The sequence below is a fragment of the Rhinolophus ferrumequinum genome, chromosome 10, assembly GCF_004115265.2.
Source record: "Rhinolophus ferrumequinum isolate MPI-CBG mRhiFer1 chromosome 10, mRhiFer1_v1.p, whole genome shotgun sequence".
NCBI lineage: Eukaryota > Metazoa > Chordata > Mammalia > Chiroptera > Rhinolophidae > Rhinolophus > Rhinolophus ferrumequinum.
The window spans coordinates 29,183,065-29,202,287 of record NC_046293.1 but is presented as its reverse complement, the minus strand read 5'-3'; the positions used below and the strand labels follow the sequence as shown (position 1 = coordinate 29,202,287).

The 19,223-nt window shown below is 40.9% G+C and overlaps 1 protein-coding gene across 1 annotated transcript; it reads left to right on the top strand.

Annotated features, from left to right (window-relative positions):
- Positions 1 to 1,918: 1,918 nt before the first annotated feature.
- On the top strand, positions 1,919 to 18,417 carry ARHGDIB (Rho GDP dissociation inhibitor beta). Its single transcript, XM_033118319.1, has 6 exons — positions 1,919 to 2,073; positions 10,736 to 10,919; positions 11,592 to 11,675; positions 13,889 to 13,965; positions 17,045 to 17,108; positions 17,734 to 18,417. Exons 2-6 carry the CDS (start codon positions 10,742 to 10,744, stop codon positions 17,931 to 17,933), a joined length of 603 nt encoding a protein of 200 aa, XP_032974210.1. The 5' UTR covers positions 1,919 to 2,073; positions 10,736 to 10,741; the 3' UTR covers positions 17,934 to 18,417.
- Positions 18,418 to 19,223: the final 806 nt, after the last annotated feature.

Genomic DNA, 19,223 nt, shown 5'->3' with positions numbered 1-19,223 from the left:
CTTCTTGAAGGAGTTTCTTAATCTCAGTTTCCCATCTAACAAATACATGTGAACAACAAACGAACAGCAGCAGAAGAAAACGAGAAATGGTCATTTCCAGTAGATCCCTGTCCTGTCTGTGATACTGGAAGATATTTTAGGAGAACGTGGCCGTTGTCCTCCAACTGACTGAAAGTCTTCGATAAATCAAGAAGAGGCTCTAATTTAGCAATTCTTAATCCTTTTGAGGTCATGCCCCTTTGAGAATTTGATGAAAGTGATGAATGCTCTCTTTTCCCCCAATAAACGTTCACACACTGCACACACATATGCTGATTCTGTGGACATTTCTTAAGGTGCTTCCATACTTCCAACATCTGTGCAGAAAGCAGTGCATTAAGAAAATTGTGAAGATACATTGGGCTTAACAGAAAAAAAAAAAAAAAAGAAAAAGCCCTGCTTGACTAGTGAGGTCTTTTTCCCTAATAGCGTGAGAGTAGCACATAGACCATGAATCTACCATTTTGATTTTTAAATCTTTCTCGTTTCAAACAATTTATTCTACCTATGTTATGTTTTAATTGTCTGTCTCCCTTACAATGTAAGATCCACAGGAGAGCAGAGATTTTGTCTATTGTCTACTGCTGTCTCACCAGTGCTCAGAACAGTACCTGGAAGAAACAAGGGACTCAGCTAATGTCATTGAAAGCACTGTGTCCCGTCTTGAGAGTACTGAGCTACAAAATGTACTGTCTTCTGTGTAAATTAATATTCACTTTTATTTATAATACAGTCAGACACTTTGTTTCAAGGGCTATCTTCTACTTACATCATTCTGAAATTTATAAGTAAATCTGTGTTTGGTTTTCAATACTTTTACTAATTGTAATTATATACTGTTTTCCTTTTTATACTTTTATAGATGAATCTCTTTTCTCCCACCAAATGATCACCATCTCCTTGATTGTTTCAGTTACACTGACTAAGGACAGAATATATCTGGTGGCATCGATTTACAGAATGAAGTAAACAAAATGCAGTACGTTTAAATGACAGCAAAATACATGTCAGTTATTCCAAATATACTTGCTTGATTAGTCAGCTCTACACCTATTGAAACTGTGTAAATACTGGTATTGAGATATTAATATCAATAAGAATTGATTATAGGCAGTATCTATGGAAATGAGTAAAGTGGCTTGGGTGCTTAAAAACTTTGTTACCTCGAATGGTTTAAATACGGCCTCTGCAACTTGTTCCCACTTAAATTACTTCACAAACCATTTCCTCAAATATAGTACAAAGTCAATTTTAGCACTTGTTAAATTATCACAAATTCTGAGTCAGAAGACTATGAATTAATGAAGTTTTACTTTATTTTGTAATTTTCATTCTTAGGTTTAATTAAAAGCAGTACTTTGGCTTTTTTTTTATTTAAAAAGAAAAAGTAGTGGAAAATGGCAACAAATAACCTTTGGTTGTGTTGCAATACAAAGCTGTATCTTGAAATTATGACCAACAAAATTCTAAAGCTCTGTTTAAGGACAAAATATAAAATTTAGGGCGAAATATATGCAGTTAACATACATAGTTTCTTAACACCCTACTTTCGCTGCCAGCAAACTTTCAATGTATCTGGCTGATAAAGAAGCTGGCAGAGACCCCACAGGAACAGAAGTTAGTGATACAAAGTAAAGCCTGTGAATGAATTCATTGCTAACTAGTTTTAGACTAGTTGCCTCGGTATGCTTATGTACTGAAATGACTTGATTTTTAGATATAGCCACAGAATTATTCATAGCACTCATAGCTATAGGCGGCATATCCTTACATGAACATTCACACATATCCATGTTCACATGGGCAGTCATGCTCCCACATGTGCCAATAATTGACAAGAATGCTGCTCAGAGTTAGCTGATCAAGAGATATGCAGTGCAGAACAGGATTTGAGACAGCCCAGGGTTTCCTCTTCTAGTAGGTTTAAAAAAAAATTTTTTTTCTCACTAACTTCCTTCCTGTTCTAACTGCCAGTGCTCAGAAGTCAGAGTTGAGAGACAGAAGCACCCCGGACAGAGACGTGAACCACTGACTGTAAGTTGAAATACCGCAGGGTGGGGAAGGCTCCAGGTGGGCACAGAGAAATATTGGAGATCTTTAAACGAGGCTACAACCCTCTCTCTACAGTTTATTTATTTATTTTTGAGAGCGGCGGTTCCTCTTTAAAACAAACGACAATAAGAAAGCACTAGTAAGAAAGCTGCTGGGACAGTTCTGCATAGAAGGGGAAGTGAGAGCAGGGAATGGTGGCAATGACTCAGGGAGGCAGCTTGGTGAGGGAGTGGAGCGTGGGTGCTGCAGCCCAGGAGATAAAATCCTGACTGTTCTGGAGATGGGCTATGAATAAAGCCACTGGGAGATGCCGAAGGGGTTTCCTACAAGGTAGGAGCAGGCATCAGGCCAAACTTAGAAGCAAAAAGACTGTAGATCCAAACTGATAGGGAGCGTGTTGGTGGATGGCGGGTTGGTGCTGGGGTGGAGATGTGTGGTTTCCTGTTTTTAAGTAGATTTAAAGAGACTGGTTGAACAGGAAAAAAAAAAAAAAAGGCCCAAAGCTGTCAAACATTAAACCGTTTTCCCCTAAAGAATTTTTCTGGTGATATAAGAGAAAGGCATAATGAAAGCCTCCCTTAGAGTACGATGGAATTTAAATATCGAGAGGAAGTACAGTAGAATGGATTCTTATTTACTCATCAGTCACCCAGGGATAGAATTTCTACCACTAACAAAAACTGTGCATTAAATTCCTGCAGTGAGATGAGCGGAAAGATCATTGCTGTTGTTGCCACAGTATAGGGCTTTACATCTGTGAGAACTAAAAGCAAACACAGAATTTAAGAGAGAGATTCTAGAAAAATCCAAGTGGGCCCAGTCAGGCCATCTGGTCAACTTGCCTTCAAACTGTCAAGGTCTTAGTTTGGCCGCCATTAAAAGTGCTTCAGGCATGACATGAAATACTTTCTTCCTTTTTCGAGGACAGCCTAGTCAGCATGTTTTATAAAGGTAGTTTGCAATTAAACTCTAGGCTTAAGGTAACCTGTGGTGTGGGTCTCATAAACCCTGAGCTGTCCTGTTCAAGGTGGGCGGAGGCAGGATGCTGTCACATGGAGCTCCCATAGCCCCCAGGGTTAGCACGTTGGGTCCTCACGGCAGCGATGATCGGGCAAGGGAAATCAAGAGGTCTGTGTAAGCTCTGGGGGAATCGGTCACAGGTGTCACTCATCCTTGCCATTGCTTTGTTTTGTTAACTTGACAAGAACATGTCCTTCCCAAGCCCAGATCTGACACCAGTCGTGACAAGATCATCTTACCCTTTTGTGAGTTGTGTAGAAACCTAAGAGAACAGTTCATTCTCCATCCATGTGACTTACACAAATCCAGCCCAGGTGGAATAACCATGTTACAGCCAAAAAAAAACTGGCTGGCATCTCCCAGGCAGGGGAAGGTGGTTCTTCTTTGTCTGGGACAATGTGAGTTTGTTCCTAGGGAAGTACGTTCCGAGCAACATAAAGGTTCTCTTTTCAGCGGAAGCTCAGCACGGCCATGTCAGTGTGGCAGAAAAAATGAGGGCCTGGGCCAATGTATGGGAGCACAGAACATCACAAACTTCCGCGATCAGGGACAGAGATATCCTGAGGATTCAACATTAAGCAGATAGAGAGCCAACATATGTGAGGTGCCCTCTGTGTATCAGACCTGGTGGTTAAAACTTTTAAATTTGAATCCTGAGAGGACACAGGGAGGACAGTAAGCCTCACAAGTGTCAAGTGATTTGACTGCTGGGAAAAAGAAAAAGAGCTCCAATGTCTCAGAAGGAAGGACATTTTAGGAAATGTCCCAGGGGACAAATGTTCTTTAATCTCACATCCTCATTCTTGGGTCAGCGTTATCACTGCCCAGGATCCTGGACTAGAGTCCACACTGGCAATTTGAGAGATGGGTCTCGTGTTGCTCCTGAAACTTCAACATTTATCCATTCAATAAACACTTACTCAATCATTCTGTGCTGTGTTACACTCTGGTTTCCACAGCTAGAGCTGGTAAAAATCCACTTAATTTTCTTAAAAGGGTTGATATTCTAACCACAAGTGGTAATAAACATTCTTTACTTCTCTCTAATTTTTCATGCTTCATTTAAAACTGTATTGCATTACTGAAGTATAATCTTTTGCCTCATAAGGGCTTCCTTGATGAAGTTTTCTTTAAGGATTATTCAAGATAAATATTTGTGAAAATACCTAGCACAGTGACTTCAGTTTAAGGAGAGGTGAGTTCATCCTCCTTTTGCCTCTGAATCTGGAACAGAAGAGTATATACTACGAGGAATGTGTGAACAAGAACTAATGTACCGTTTCTCTTACCAAAGGAAATCTTAAAGAATTCTGCTTCTAGTAATTTGTACCTTCCTCAGGGTTGATTACAATGTTTATTGTATCTAAAAAGACGCTGTCCTCTCAGGCTCTGGGTTGGTTCTTCTCATTCAGCTTTGCAGCTTCAAATGTTCCTCGCCGGGCTCAGGTGGTAGAGAGCAGCCCTGAGGGCCCCAGGAAGCACCAATTCCCTCGTGTCACTAGGGAAACCTGAGACACCAGGGAGGACTCCAGAACCCAGACAGCTTCTGGTGTCCCAAGGGATACACAAATAAGCCAACTCACCAGGCAGGTGGTAATGCAGACCTAAATCCTTGACTAGCTCTGAAATGTCGGCAGTCTTTCAGACATGGCTCAACAATCCATGACCTGCTCTAAAGCTGCAGTCCCAGATATGGGGAGCGTAGCACAGAATCTAGTCAATGTGTGTGTGTGGGGGGGGGGGGGCGGGGTGTTGACTGGGTGCGGGAGAATGCTATTATTTACTTACATAGGTACTTCTCTGATGGAAAGCCCCTACTTTTGGTACTTCCACATTTCTCTCTGTCTCTCTCTCTCTCTCTCTCTCTCTCTCTCTCTCTAATTCTCTCTCTCTCTCTCTCTCTCTCTCTCTTGCATGTCTGCCTCTTTTATTTAATATTCATGGGCTGTGCTTCTAGATGCCTGATCTGGCAACTTTCGGCCATGAATCAAGTCTCCACAGTATTTTGCTCCCAGACTCAGACTGAATTCTCTCCATTAGCTGTGCCTGTGCTTTCTATCCTTTCTCATCATTCACAGAGCGACCTCTGGCTTCAATTAGGAAAGGGAGTAATAAATAGAATCTAAAATTAAATTGTTCATGTGAAAGTTTTTTAAAGACATAGAATAGTGACAGTCCATTTCAAGGTTGATTCAGTTAATAAACAATCCTTGCAATTCCCAGATTTTCGTCTCTTCCGTGCTCCTCAAAGAAACAAAATCTATTTTTAAGGCGGAAGGAGTGGATATTGTCAACGCTACAAATCCAAGGGAAAGCGTTCAGTACCTGGGCAGTCAGTTACTTCGCTTCACTGAAACGATGCCACAAAACAGACAGCATTGCAGGGAAGGGAAGAGAGGAAGGGAACGCAAAGTAATTGAACATCTGCTCTTGGCCAGTATCGTCCTAGAATTTTTCATATGCTTTCTCCAGCTCTTCAACCCCATAAGGAAAGATTATCATTCTTACTTTACTGGTGGAAAAACTGGGCTCAGTGAGATTAAAAACTTGCTTTATGCCTGTAATAAGTCAAGTGCAAAACCACATTTTGAATCTCTCCTCCATCGGACTCAAAATGCATGTTCCAGCAGACATGAAGATCACCTTTCTCTAAATTAGGTGATTTGTTTCATCTACACTCAAAAGAGTTTCATCTTCTCTTGCCCTCGACATATTTGCAACTGCATTAACAAACCAAACAAGTGTGCCCTGTCCTGAGATGGGTGTAAATTCGTAAGTCTTTCACTTTCAGTGCCTTGGTAATTCCACTGAATTTGCAAGGGAAAACACAAATTTGTGCTAAGTCATACTCATGCCACGAGTAGCCATCTTAATTTAATGTGGCATTTTAATTGAGCCGGAAAAGATTAAGACTCTACCTCACGTATCTAATCTTTGATATTGTTTCACTGAATAGGGGACAGGGAGTATGAGGGTTCCACTGTGAAAATCCATCTGCGTAAGCATCTGGGATGCAGAAAATAGAGCTCACTGGAGTAGCAAGCACATGAAAAAAAGCCACATGTGCTTTAGGGCCTGACAGAGTCCACATGAACCTCGATATAAATGTTAATTCTCCATTTCACCTTTCCTCTATAAAGACCCAAGGTCAAAAACAACATACAACAAAACAAACAAACAAAACAACCCTGCACTTTGTGGAACAGTGGGCAACTGGAAGGTGAGAAAAGTGCAATCAAAATGTTCTGTGCTGATGGGCTGATTTCTCCCCGACCCCACCTCCACTTCCTCTTTTTTTTTTCTCATTTCATAGACTTCTTTGAAGGAGCATTAGAGTCCCTGAATTAAGAACAGACCTCAGAAATCTTCTAAGGCAACGATTTCATTTTGCAGAAGACGAAACTAGAGCTCAGACAGGTTGAGACTTGTGCAAGGTGACATGGGGGCAGAATTGCACTGACTCTCTTTTTGTGATACTTCCCTGCTTTGCTATCGCCATTCCTGCAGTGTTGCAAAGAATCATTTATCTCTGCCAGTGCACCCCTAGAGAGATTCCCAAAATAACGAACAAGCTCTATGATTTCATTATTACTTCTTGATAAAGATAATGAAGCAACCGAGTGTACCGCCTACAAGTCAGACAACCTGCCCTCTGCCCTTTACACACTATGTCTTCTTGGGCAAGTTATTTACCTGAATCTGTAGAAGAGTTTCCTGATCTGTAGTGAGGACTAAGTGAAATTATCCTCATGAAAACATTTAGTACCTATGTATGACAACTATTATAATTATTATCAGCAATAATAAAGCCAGTTGTTCTTTAGATGATGAGATTAGAAAGTAGGCTATAGAATTTCCATAAAAGTTCTATTTTTCACTTTAGCAAGCACCCAAAAATGAGGTATAAAATAAAAAAGAACAGACATTTGTGGCTAGATATACACATACATATATAGTTTGGGAAATCAGTGTTGAACTATATAAACCATTTATGGCTCGGGCTTTGGGAGAGTCCATGGGTCCCCAGAGATGAATTGTGAATTTTAAAATGCAGCATCTTTTGAGAATTGGGAATTGGCATGAATTTGAAATACTGAAACAGAATAGATAGTCTCTTATATACACAGTAACAGAAATTAGGTAACTGAACGGCAACTTAGCTGACACTGACTGCACGTCAGGAGAAATAGCAGATAGAGAGGCCTTAGAAAATGAAAGCACCTAGAGATGGTCTGCTCTCACCCCTTGCCACCCAAGATTAGGAAAGAAAGATCCACAGTAGTGGAAATATTTGCTGGGGTGGGGGTCACAGCTAGTTAGTTAGTGTCAAAGCAAGAACCGAAAACCACACGTGGTGAGGCCTAGTTCAGCAAAGAGAAAATTACCCAAAATCAAGTAGATTGACCACAGAATGTTGCGTGGGCACCTTTGCTCCTCTGCCAGGCTGTGTGGTCACGCCCCCTCAGATGCAGGTGTTACCTGATATCTCCTCCTGCTTCTACATACCCAATATTCATAGACATTGCCCTTGGTTTGAGGCTAAGTTGTGTCATTGATCTGGTGAGGCCTCAAAGAGAAGCAAGTTTCCTCAACGTTTTGCTTCATGTTTCAAAAAGTGACAGTTTCGAGGTCACGTTCCTAATCTTGGGCTTCAGTAAAGTCTCTGAAGGACTTCAGGGGTCCATGAACCCCTGGATCGCATGCAGTTTCATGGGCTTATTCCTGTTTTTCTTTTAAAAGGACGATGACTTTTATCAGATGTTTAAAGAGACCTGTAATCTCCAAAAATCAGTCAAACCATCTGGGTCTTTTTAGTGTGGTTAGATTGCTCATCCTCCAACCCCTCTCCACTTTGGAGAGCAACTTCAACATCGGTATGTGCTAAAGCATAGTGTCTTGTAAACAGTAGGGGCTCGCCGAATACTCGTGACCCTAATTTTGCTTCAAAAGGGCTTTCCCTGAGAACTGCTTTTCCAGTCCTTTATTTGCCATATTATGATTTTCATCTCTTTTTAATTAGCTTTCTAGAGTGAGCTGGTTTGGGCAGCTGGTCTCACATCTCTTTTTCTTATGCTATATAATTAGACCAAATTATTTTAATGTGGTCCTGAATTTCCTCTTTTTCACTGCAACCATTTCATACAGTAATCCCATATTATCCTCTACTCTTCAATATCATTAAATAAATTGGTGTCTCATTTTTATGGAGCAATTATTGTATCTGTTTGCAAAGAACCAAGGAAATTTATAACTGGCATAAGTCTCATATTTATTAATAAGAAGATCAAGATCTAGAAGACAGATCAATTATCTTGCCAGTGATCACACTGCTAGAGGTTAACAGATCCTGTCCTAGACTAAATCTTTCTGTCTCTGTCTCTCTCAATCTCTCTCCCTCACTCTCCTTTCAAAATTGAGATTCAAGGGTACGGAATTACAATTCCCTGCAGGTTACTGAAATCACTTTGAGCTAGGTAGTGGCTGGGTGTCTGTCATCATATGATAGTCAGACTCCAAGCAGATGACTTGTTAGAACCAAGCACTATATTCTGGAAAGGCTTGTCCATGGGGCCTGAGATGCCCTCACCTGTACCTAACCTTCCTGATGCTCCATCCACAGGTGTGTTATGTGACCTCCACCCTTGGTATCTGGCCAGGCTCCTGGCTGTCCCCAGAAGAGAACCTGTCTCATCTGCTTAGACTCTTCTGGGTTCCTCTTCATCTGCCCCTTAGTGATTGTAATCTACACCTCCACCTACAGCATCCTTCATCATTTTTCCAACCAGTTCATTCACTTTCCCTGAGTGTGTTTGGAATACAAGTTGAGTTAGTCACTATGTTTATTGTGCTGTTCTCTAGAAGCTCAGCTTTGAGTGGTGCTACTTCTTCAGCTGAAGCAAGAGTTGCCATAGGAACAGGCCTACATATTTCCTTCCTGCACAGGAAGTGGACCTAGGCATTGCAATGCTGTTTTCAGGGTTGATCAGGCTCATAGTATTTAGCTTGCTATTTTGCTAGGAAAGAATTAATGAGCTGAAAGAGATCATTTCTTTTTCTCTTCTTTTTTCTGTTAAAATTGTTTTTGCTTGGCTTTACTTCCTAATTATTTTTCTTCCTGTTGCCAATGATAATGACATCGAAACTCAAAACTACAACCAATTTTGGCCAGACATAGTTTCACTCTCAGGGCACTTTACAGGGTTTTGCAAAGTCACTCGGGATGAGATGTGATGATATTGTCTTATAGTTGTACCACTTTGGAGCAATGAAGCCTTTAGCTACAGGCAGGGGAGGAGTGATCTTTGGGGAGGAACTGAAGGAAATCAGGACATGAGCTCCTTGCCCAAATATCTCCCTTGTTTCCCCAAATCGCTCCATTGTTGCCAGCCACGAGGGCCTGAAATTATTCCAGTAGTTTCTTCCTCTTCATGAGGACATTGCATCTCATCCAGCTTTGAGAAGTTGGGCAATTCTCTTAACCTCTGGGTTCAATTTTCTCAATGATTAAATGAGGGATTGGACTATATCACCTTAAAGGTTCATTTCAGCTATGAAAAGCTCTTACTATGAAAAGCTCATGCCCTAAGGGAAAAATTTTTAGATCTATTATTTAGTCATTAACACTTAAGTGAATAATTAGAGCTCCCCTCAATTTTTTAAACACAAAACAAGTAAATGTAAATGATGACAGAAGAAGACAGACTCCAGGGTATGCCCAGGTGAGGTCTTAGAGTATGGTCACTGGACATCTGAGGGTGGGGGGTTGGGGTACTAAAAAGGAGGTGAGTCCAGAAAGGAGAGATAGATGGAAGGGTAGTAAAGATATAGTTACAGTTTTGTCTAGAGAAATTTAAAGGGTATTTTGCTATTTTGTGTCAGCTCAGAAGAATAGATGATCTTTACATATGGAACCTAATAAATCGATCAATGAATGCTGATAAAATGCTTGAAGTATTCAAGCGTTATGGGAGATTCAAGAGAAACACAGAACCTATTACGTGCCCTGAAGGAATTATGAACAGTATTGGGCAGAAACCATTCAGACACCTTGGGAGATATCACAGGGGTCCACACTTCTCATGAGTCACGTTTGAGGCATTGCAGGGGTTCAGGGAAAGATTCAATTGATGGGAAGAAGCCCATTAATTGAGCTTCTTTGGCAAGTACTCCATCTATCTCTTGAAACCATCACAAGGGGGGGTTGTGCATGCTGTCATCTTTGACACTGGCAAAGCTGGATGGATTTGGAGGACTGTGATAATTTCTGTAACTGTTTGAACTGGGGCTATTTGCTCAGTATTCAGGACTGCTTGTGCTATATTACTTCACTTGTACTATGCAACTCACAAATGCTTCATTTCTTTTTTATCAGTTTTATTCAGTGAACAGGAGGAACTTGTCACAGAATGTGAAAATTTAGGCATGTCAGAGAAAAGGCTGGAAAGTATTATATTCTTATTTCATGAAATAGAATGAGGTGGAATTAGGGGGAAATATCCTGGGAAATCTCTTACAATTACAGAAGTCCATTAGGGCAAAGAAGGTGCTAACAGAAGCCCCGCAAATATCGTTCATACCCACTGACTTTTGGCTAATGGGCGATTGTCCTCTCTCTCTGAAACAGATCAAAATGACTGAAAAGGCCCCAGAACCACACCTGGAAGAGGATGATGATGAGCTGGATGGCAAGCTCAATTACAAGCCTCCACCTCAGAAGTCCCTGAAAGAGCTGCAGGAGATGGACAAAGATGATGAAAGTCTAATTAAGTACAAGAAAACGCTCCTGGGGGATGGTCCTGTGGTGGCAGGTGTGTGTGAACGGGGATGGGGGTCAGGTGGAGGGTCCCAGATAAGGCGTTCAGGCTACTCAGCAGCCGGTGCAAAGGCAAGGCTACCAAGTGCTTCCAGGGTGAAGTGAGTGACGCACAATTTACATATGCTGAATAAAGTCAAGAACTGTATAACTAAGTCTTCTTAGGAGAGAAGGTGCAAGTCTGCATTGAAACAAGCAAAAATAACACATAGGGAGGACTGAGGAAGAATTTCAGCCTACCATTTAGAATTCTATTCTCTCCATTCTCACTCACATTTTCTCTCCTTCTTCTCTTTCTCCACCTCACTCTTTACCTAAACTTTCGTCTCTTCCACATACACAATGGCAGGCTAAGACATGGCCCAAAGGTATGGATGCGCAGTGCCCAGCTAGTAGAATCCCATAACCATAACCACTCAAGAAATGTTTGCTGCTGATAAGTAAGGTGGATCTATAAGTACCTGAAGCAGAAATGGTATCGCTGTAATTCATAAGGCCAGTAAGACCAAGTGAGGTGAATCTGCCACTTCCATTTTCTGTTTCTACTGCAGATAGAGATTATCACTTTTCTTTCTATGTTCTCTCTCTCCTACTTGGAATGCACACGCACACTGTACACACATGTCTCTTCCTTGTGCTTACATTCATTCCCTTTTGAATCCTGCAGATCCAACAGCCCCCAATGTCACTGTCACCCGCCTTACCCTGGTTTGTGCAACTGCCCCAGGACCAATCACCATGGACCTCACTGGTAAGTGGACACATCTGTTCTGTTCAAAGGGGGCTAACGATATCACTGGGAAAACTTGTCCTTTGTTCCTTATCCCAGCAGGAGAAACCTTAGTAAGGTGAACCCCAGAGATACATATGCTGGGACCAGCTCACACATCACAGCTCTCAGGGTGCATAGTATTTACCATGCTCAATGAAAGGCCCAACCTCTGTCTCTATTTCATTGAAGAGGGTGCAGGCATAAGTAAGTACTGGATATATTTACTTGTGTCATGTTTACCTCCAATTTTTATCTGCACACGATAGACAGCAAGAGAATTACTATTCATGTAAAAGTTTGGAAATATTAAGAAGCAAGCTGTATGCTTCTGGAATTGTATTATTCGTACAGTCTAAACATCAAAGCAAGTATTGATCTTATATCAGCTATAGAACTTACCTGAAAGCAAGTAGCAATCTAAAACCTCCCAAATAATGCTAGGAATTCCACTGTTAAACATATAATTGTAGCTTAGAGTTCTGATGCTTTTAAATAAGTATTCCCCCCCTCCCCCAAAAATGCACAAATTAAGATGTTATTTTCTTTCACTTTATTGTGACAAGAATCAAGTCCTTTCCTGAGACTTAAGTCTTGAGGAGACAAGGAGAGATTGGGAAGGTGAGTAGCACGGGAGAAATGGGCATCTCAGAGAACTAAAGAAAGGGCCACAAAGCTAGGAGTTTTGGCGCATTAAAGGCAGGTATTTAGTGTAGGAAAAGCACATATATAATATTATATCCATATATATATATATGCACACACACACACACACACACATATATGTGTGTGTGTGTGTGTGTATATATATATATGGATATAATATTATATATGTGCTTTTCCTACACTAAATATATATATATATATATATGTATATATATATATCACACATATATATATATATCTGGATATATATATCCAGATTCAAAAAATGGATCATGACACAGAACAAAGTAAGAGTCTAGAACAGCAGGCTTAGCAACAAAGTAGTTCCCCTCTTGCAGGACTTAACTACTCTTTACCTTAAAAGGGCTTTTTTGTCAGAGGGAGGAAATCAGAGGCTGAGAAGACACACTTCCTCTTCAACCGAAATCATTAGAGCAGACACAAATTCAACTACCCCCACAATCTAGCATCTCTCCGGGAGAGAAACTCTCTCTCACCAGGACTCAGGCCTCTTCCTGTGTGAAATTGTGTAATGTTACCAGGTACAGATGTTATTTTGTAAGCTAAGGTCTGAATTAGCACTGAGGAAATTTGTTCTCTTTAGAAGAGTTTGGTTGATTTTGCAGGGAAAACTTGGTCTCTATCACTTTCCCAGCAGCAGGAAACCCAACTTCGGTTTTCTGATACTGGCACCAGCTCTGTGCATGAAGCATGTGCAGAACTGTGCAAAACACACACACACATACACACACGCACACACACACGCGCGCGCACACACACTCATTCCTGAATGTCAAATTACACAGGATCAGTTGGGAAAAGAACAGAGAACGATTACTTCTCTAACCAGGGTACAGGAATTAAGGGCAGATTCCAGTTTTATGGGGCCGAAAGCTTTTATAACTTAAGTGATTTTCCTTAAGGGAAATAATATGCAATTGCAAATGCAAATTCAAAATTAAGTACAAAAGTGAAAATTTATTTAGAATGATAAAAAAGAACCAAAACAAGTAAAAGTTTAAAAGTTACAAACTGCCACAAACATGACCACATCTACAAAACAAATAGCTGGTACTTTCGTATAATATTTTCCCTATATTTTTTTATTTGAGATATAGGGGCACATTCTTTGTCTTTTCGTTTGACCACAATATGTAATGTCATTTGCAATAGAGAGAATGGAAAGATAGTTCAGACTTTCCTCTGGGATAGTTGATTAACTCTTGTTTTTATTATTGACAATTAGAAAAAGACTTATTTTTGTGCATAACTTATTACTGGTAACGTCTCGTATATTCTTAGGGTCGTTGTCAAATTATATCCCATTTCTTTCATTTGTAGCTATAAGATTGCAGGCATTTCAAGGGTGTGTTTGTGCAGTCAGTAACCTCCAGCATTTGAGCTGACAGCCCTGTGGACCCTGGTGCCCTGAAGGGCCCAGTAAATGGCTATGGAGCTTGAACGTCATTGATTTGTACATCTCCCTCTGAGGAAAATAAAGTCTTTCTAACTAAACTCCACTTCTACAGGTGATCTCGAGGCCCTCAAGAAAGAAACTTTTGTGCTAAAGGAAGGTGTTGAATACAGAGTCAAAATTCACTTCAAAGTAAGTACCTTGCCCTGTATGTTTTTATAAAACTTAAGTCCTTCCTATAATCAGAGGAAGAAAGAATCAAATTTCTTGCATTATCGTGTTGGCAAACCTTTTGTTTGTTTGTTTTCTCTGCATCTGGACTATGCTCTCCCTGACTCTGGGCCCTACTGTCGAGACCCACTCTTGCTTCCTGCCTTTTCCCAACCAGGACCCTCTCCACTTAAGCCGATGGGCTCTTCTCTCTGTGAATTTCTAATACTCCAATCCACAATGCACACCCTCCTCTGTTTTATATCATTTCTGTCCTTTCTCTCCTATATAGCTTAAGCACCTTGAGATAAGGAGAGATTATATATCCCCTGTTTCCAATATGCTACACAAAACTTTGTGAATGGTATATATTTAGTGAATATTTATTGAGAAATACATAATTTAATGAATCGATCAATAGGAAAAGAAAGTAGAACAAATAGAGTCTCGGCTCTACTTGCTCGGTAATTACATAAATCCAGGGAGTGTAGTCCTTGGTTAATAACTGGAAATTACAATTTAGGTGTGGAGCAGATGAAGATGTAAGTGCAAAAGTGAATAGGAGATAAACTGACATATAGTAAATAGGCACATATAGTGAGCAGCCAAAATCAAGGAGAAAAATAATCTGGACTTTGAAACCAAAGAAGTCAGAAATTCACTGCTTGCTTTTAATTGCTTATATTTGCTGTGATTGCCCCCTCAGCATATGCACCACAGTGTGGGCGCCACCAAGGAAAGCCCACCTTCCCTCCCTATCTGCACACCAGGCCTTTTTTCCCCCAGGTGCAGACTACAATTCCAGGTCTAAGGACGATCACTCACCACATACAAACATGCCTCAAAATAATTTCATTCTGAAAACATGTGTTGATACCTCCTCTATGATAGACACTGAGCTATGGTTCACTTCCCTGTTTCTTGTAGTTCTATTTATTACTAAAGCACCTCAGAGGCATTCTAACCAAATATGCCTAGAATAGGTTACACATCAGTCCAATGTTTAATCATGAATGCTACTGCCTATATTTGTCAATTTAGTAAGCCAGTTTTCATCAAGTGAAACGTGACAGGTACATTTTTATGTGACTGATATGGGAAGGAAAGGTCTGGAGCGTGGACTTCTGTTGGGAAGGCTGAGAAGGCTGAGTGGTGTGGGTTCTCAGTAGTCAGGGTTACACATTAAGGTGATGGAGGAGGAGGCACAGAAAGGGATTTTCACGTCACATCCACTGCAATGTTTGGCCTTGTCTCTAACAGGAGAACCATCATTCTTTGTGTGTAACCCACATAAACCTGAACTACCCTATGGCCTGTTCCAGCAAGGACCTACAGTTAGAAGAAACACCAGTTAAAAACTGAAAATAATTGAAAAGCAATTTAAATCTTTACTGATATCTCTTGAAAAATATCCGAGAAGGTTTGCATTTGTAACACCAGCAACACATCCTAAAATCCGCTTTCTTTATCTCTCTTAGTTGTTCTCAGTGTTCTTTTCTTTCTCCCCTGAGACTTCACAACACTTTCCAAAATCTTGGCCTGGTGGGGGATACTCCCCCCTCTTTTCCTTTGGCCTCCCAAAGAAATGCAGCTCTGACTTCTACAGCTCTCACTTCTATTCACGTCACCAAGGCTTCTTCCCCTGGTGTGGGAGAGTCAATGCAGAGGGGCGTGCAAGCAGAGAACGAATACGAGAACTATCCATATTTTTCTTTTACCCGTTTCAAACATGTTTATATTAAATGCACATTCTATGAAGCAATAGAAACACAGGAGACTGTTTTGAAGTCCTTATTGCTACTCCACCACCAATCCTGTTTTTAGGTCTTTTTCCCAGCTGACCAAATCTCCTACTCGGCCCAAGGGACCAGCGTAGAGAATTCTAGAAAGATTCATTTTCCCTATTCCTATGAGCCACATGTGGGAGTCAGAGTAATTAGGAAGTTTGCATTTTGTTTTCTCACAATTTCTTCAATTAAGTTGTTTTCATTCTGTCGCAGATTGTACTAACAGTCTAGAACCTAATAAACTGGCAGTATTCATTGCTACTACGCTACCTCGTTACCAGCAAAACAAAGTGTAGCACTGACCGATTGGTTTAATTATTTTGTCCAAAACATACAGGGGAGAAATTATTTGAAGATTTAATTATATTTAATTCATTATATTAATTATATAAATAAGTTTTATGAAGAATTTTCTAATTCTTCATAGTGACAAACAGTGATCCAAGCTTTCCAGGTGATGATGCAATGTCCACTTTAATTTGTTTGTATAAACATAACCAATGAATAAAATTAATGGACAACCCAGTTCAATCCTAGGTAAAATGACTCATGGGAACACAAAATGCTTGGACTCTATATTTTCAATCCTGCTTTAGTGAATTTTTTTTGAGAGGTCTGGGAAAGTGGTAAGACCTCAGACAATGTCTGAAAATGACAGACATCCAAAATACTTGCCAGACGCAAGTGGACTTCACCCGTTGTTTGTCTCTGGGGAGGATGTTTTTGTGTGGCCCCTCATCTCTAGACTCCAGTTATATTACAACCATCTTCTAGACCGGATTTTCCATGATGGCTTTTCTCCTTGTTGTTTGTTTTCCTTATGCTAGGTGGATCATGTCTGAGGTTAGGATTTTCTGACGTTTACATAATATTTTCCATTGGTATCTTTGTAACCTTTTCTAAGACGAGGACTGTCTTCTGGCCAGCAGTATGAGGAAGGGGAAGCTCGAGACCATTCTTTGCACAGTTGAGGAAGGAGAAATGTAACAAAGAACATTGAGACCATGTTTTCATTAACCACCCCCCTCCCCAAAAGCCAGGATCCAAGTATCCGATTATTAAAACCAGACTGGCCACCTTGAGTCTTGTGAATGCCTCTCTCTGTTCTCTGGCACACCGCCACACTCAATGATAATAGTAACACTTATTCTGAACTAAATTTCAGTCCTTTCATCCTCAGAGAAGACTCAGCTAGGTAGGATCAGAATGAATGATGAGTAAAAATGAAAGCGCCTTTTAATCTGAATTGCTTGGATCCTTCCACCTACCTACAGGTGAACAAGGATATTGTGTCAGGCCTGAAATACGTTCAGCACACCTACCGGACTGGGGTGAAAGGTAAGGGGTCTCCACCTGACACCGTCCCAAACCCTGTTTCCACTGATACTTAAACTTCTGGGTATTAGTAAATTTTAGGCATAACTCACTTACGAATCTGACAAAAGCTGTGGACACTCACCCTAAGAAAGGGCACAAAATACACCTTTGACCTGGATGTTAACGGAAAGGCCTCCATTCAGGAGACCCTAGATTAGACAGAGTTGGCACTGAGCTTCTGGAAGTCAACTTTATCACTTACAAAGGGGACGAGTAATCAAGATAATTGTGAATAAGATAAAGTACATAAACGTACTCTCAAAAGTTAAAAAATAAAAAAATAAGGCAGTTCCCAGGCATAAAACACGGGTGTCAGAGAAATCCAAGACAGGAAAGACTAATACAATGACATGTGTTTGTTGAGAATGGGAGTTGGGAGTAGCATGGAGGAGGCGGAGGCTGGAGGTGGATGTTAATTTCCTAAACAAAGACATAGAAACAAACAAACGACAAAAAAAAAAAAAAACCCTCTTTCTAGAATTGAGAGAGCTGTCTAATTGAAACCAATAATAGTACATTAGCTAAGTAATGTGTTTGTTTTTCTTCTATTGGACACTTATGCTAATGACTTTATCCTTCTTCCCAGTGGATAAAGCCACGTTTATGGTTGGCAGCTATGGGCCTCGGCCAGAGGAGTATGAGTTCCTGACTCCGACTGAGGAGGCTCCCAAGGGCATGCTGGCCCGAGGCACCTACCACAACAAGTCCTTCTTCACCGACGATGACAAGCATGACCACCTCACCTGGGAGTGGAACCTGTCCATTAAGAAGGAGTGGACAGAATGAGCACATCCTCCCATCCCCATCCCTACACTTGCCACCTGCAAGAACCCTCTTCGTCATGTCCTTTCTGATCACGGTGGGGCCCCACATTCTCCTATTGATGCATCCTCTCCCACACACTTTCCCAACATGGTCCCTAGCACTGGACGCTTAAAACCCAGGCTTTAATCCTGCCCACTTTTTTTGATCCCTCGTCCTGGCCAGATCTTTGACATTCTCCACCTCAACACACACATTCATTTCATATTTCTTCTCTTATTCCCATGTGAGCAACTAGAGGCCAGGAAATGGGCAAACGATCGATCACTACCCGTCCCTTTGCCTGGGATTCCAATGCTCATTCCCAGCCCTGGGTTCTTCTGTGGTTGCTGCTGGCTCAGTGAAGGTCCCTAGTCACATTCCCTGCCCGTTGAGTTCTTCTTTTCTGGGAGACCATGTAAACAGCACAAACGAGAAAAAATAAAACAATTGTATGATCTAACTGAGATCCGTGCTTCCCTATTTTCTTTGCTTGAACAAATATGGAACTGGATGGTTCACATTCGTGAGTTTCCTCAGAGGGGGTGGGGCGGGCACAGTGCAGGAGGCATTTACGTCACTGGCAACAGTTTGGTCCCCCTGTTCCAGCGCCGTGGGCAATGAACACTTAAAATATGACACGGTAAATGTCTCAATTTGTTTTAATTTATGGTATTAACATATGAAAGTTTTTCCTAACCTTGAGACCTATATGTCCCACTGCCTATGGGAATCTTAGAGTTCTGTAGGCACCGGTGGGCCAAATCAGACATTGTTTCTCTCCTGCTTAAGATCTTTCAATGGCTTCCCGTCACCTACAAAATAAAATTAAAGCTCCTATGTTTAGTGGTAAGGGCCCCTGAGATCTGGCCCTAGCATGTCTTTTTGCCCACATTGATCAATTCTCTTCTATTCGTAATACTCAATTACTAACAATCTTACATGTTACATTTGCATCTCTGTGCTTTGGCTCTTTACATGAAACTCCCTTTCCATCTTTTTTTTGCCTGGCAAAATTATTTACTCAAGACTCTGCTTGGGCATCCCCTGCAGGAAGAAAGCCTTCACCGAACCGCACCATTGTCCTAAATAGCCATAGTCTGGACTCTCATAGCACCCGAGGAGTTTCCCAATTTTTAATCACTTTCTATTTTATATTTAAGCAACCTGTTTATTTGTCCATCTCTCGCATTAACAATCTAAGCTGGGAGAAGTTGGATAAGATCCTAACCATTTTTGTATCCCTAGTGCTTATACTTGGCATAGAATACTTTT

What these genes read in the sequence shown, in the direction of transcription:
- ARHGDIB (XM_033118319.1), top strand. Translation starts at nt 10,742, where the DNA reads ATGACTGAAAAGGCCCCAGAACCACACCTGGAAGAGGATGATGATGAG. An exon ending in GAGTCAAAATTCACTTCAAA is followed by an intron (nt 13,966 to 17,044) that starts GTAAGTACCTTG and finishes ACCTACCTACAG; the next exon opens with GTGAACAAGGATATTGTGTC. An exon ending in CTACCGGACTGGGGTGAAAG is followed by an intron (nt 17,109 to 17,733) that starts GTAAGGGGTCTC and finishes CCTTCTTCCCAG; the next exon opens with TGGATAAAGCCACGTTTATG.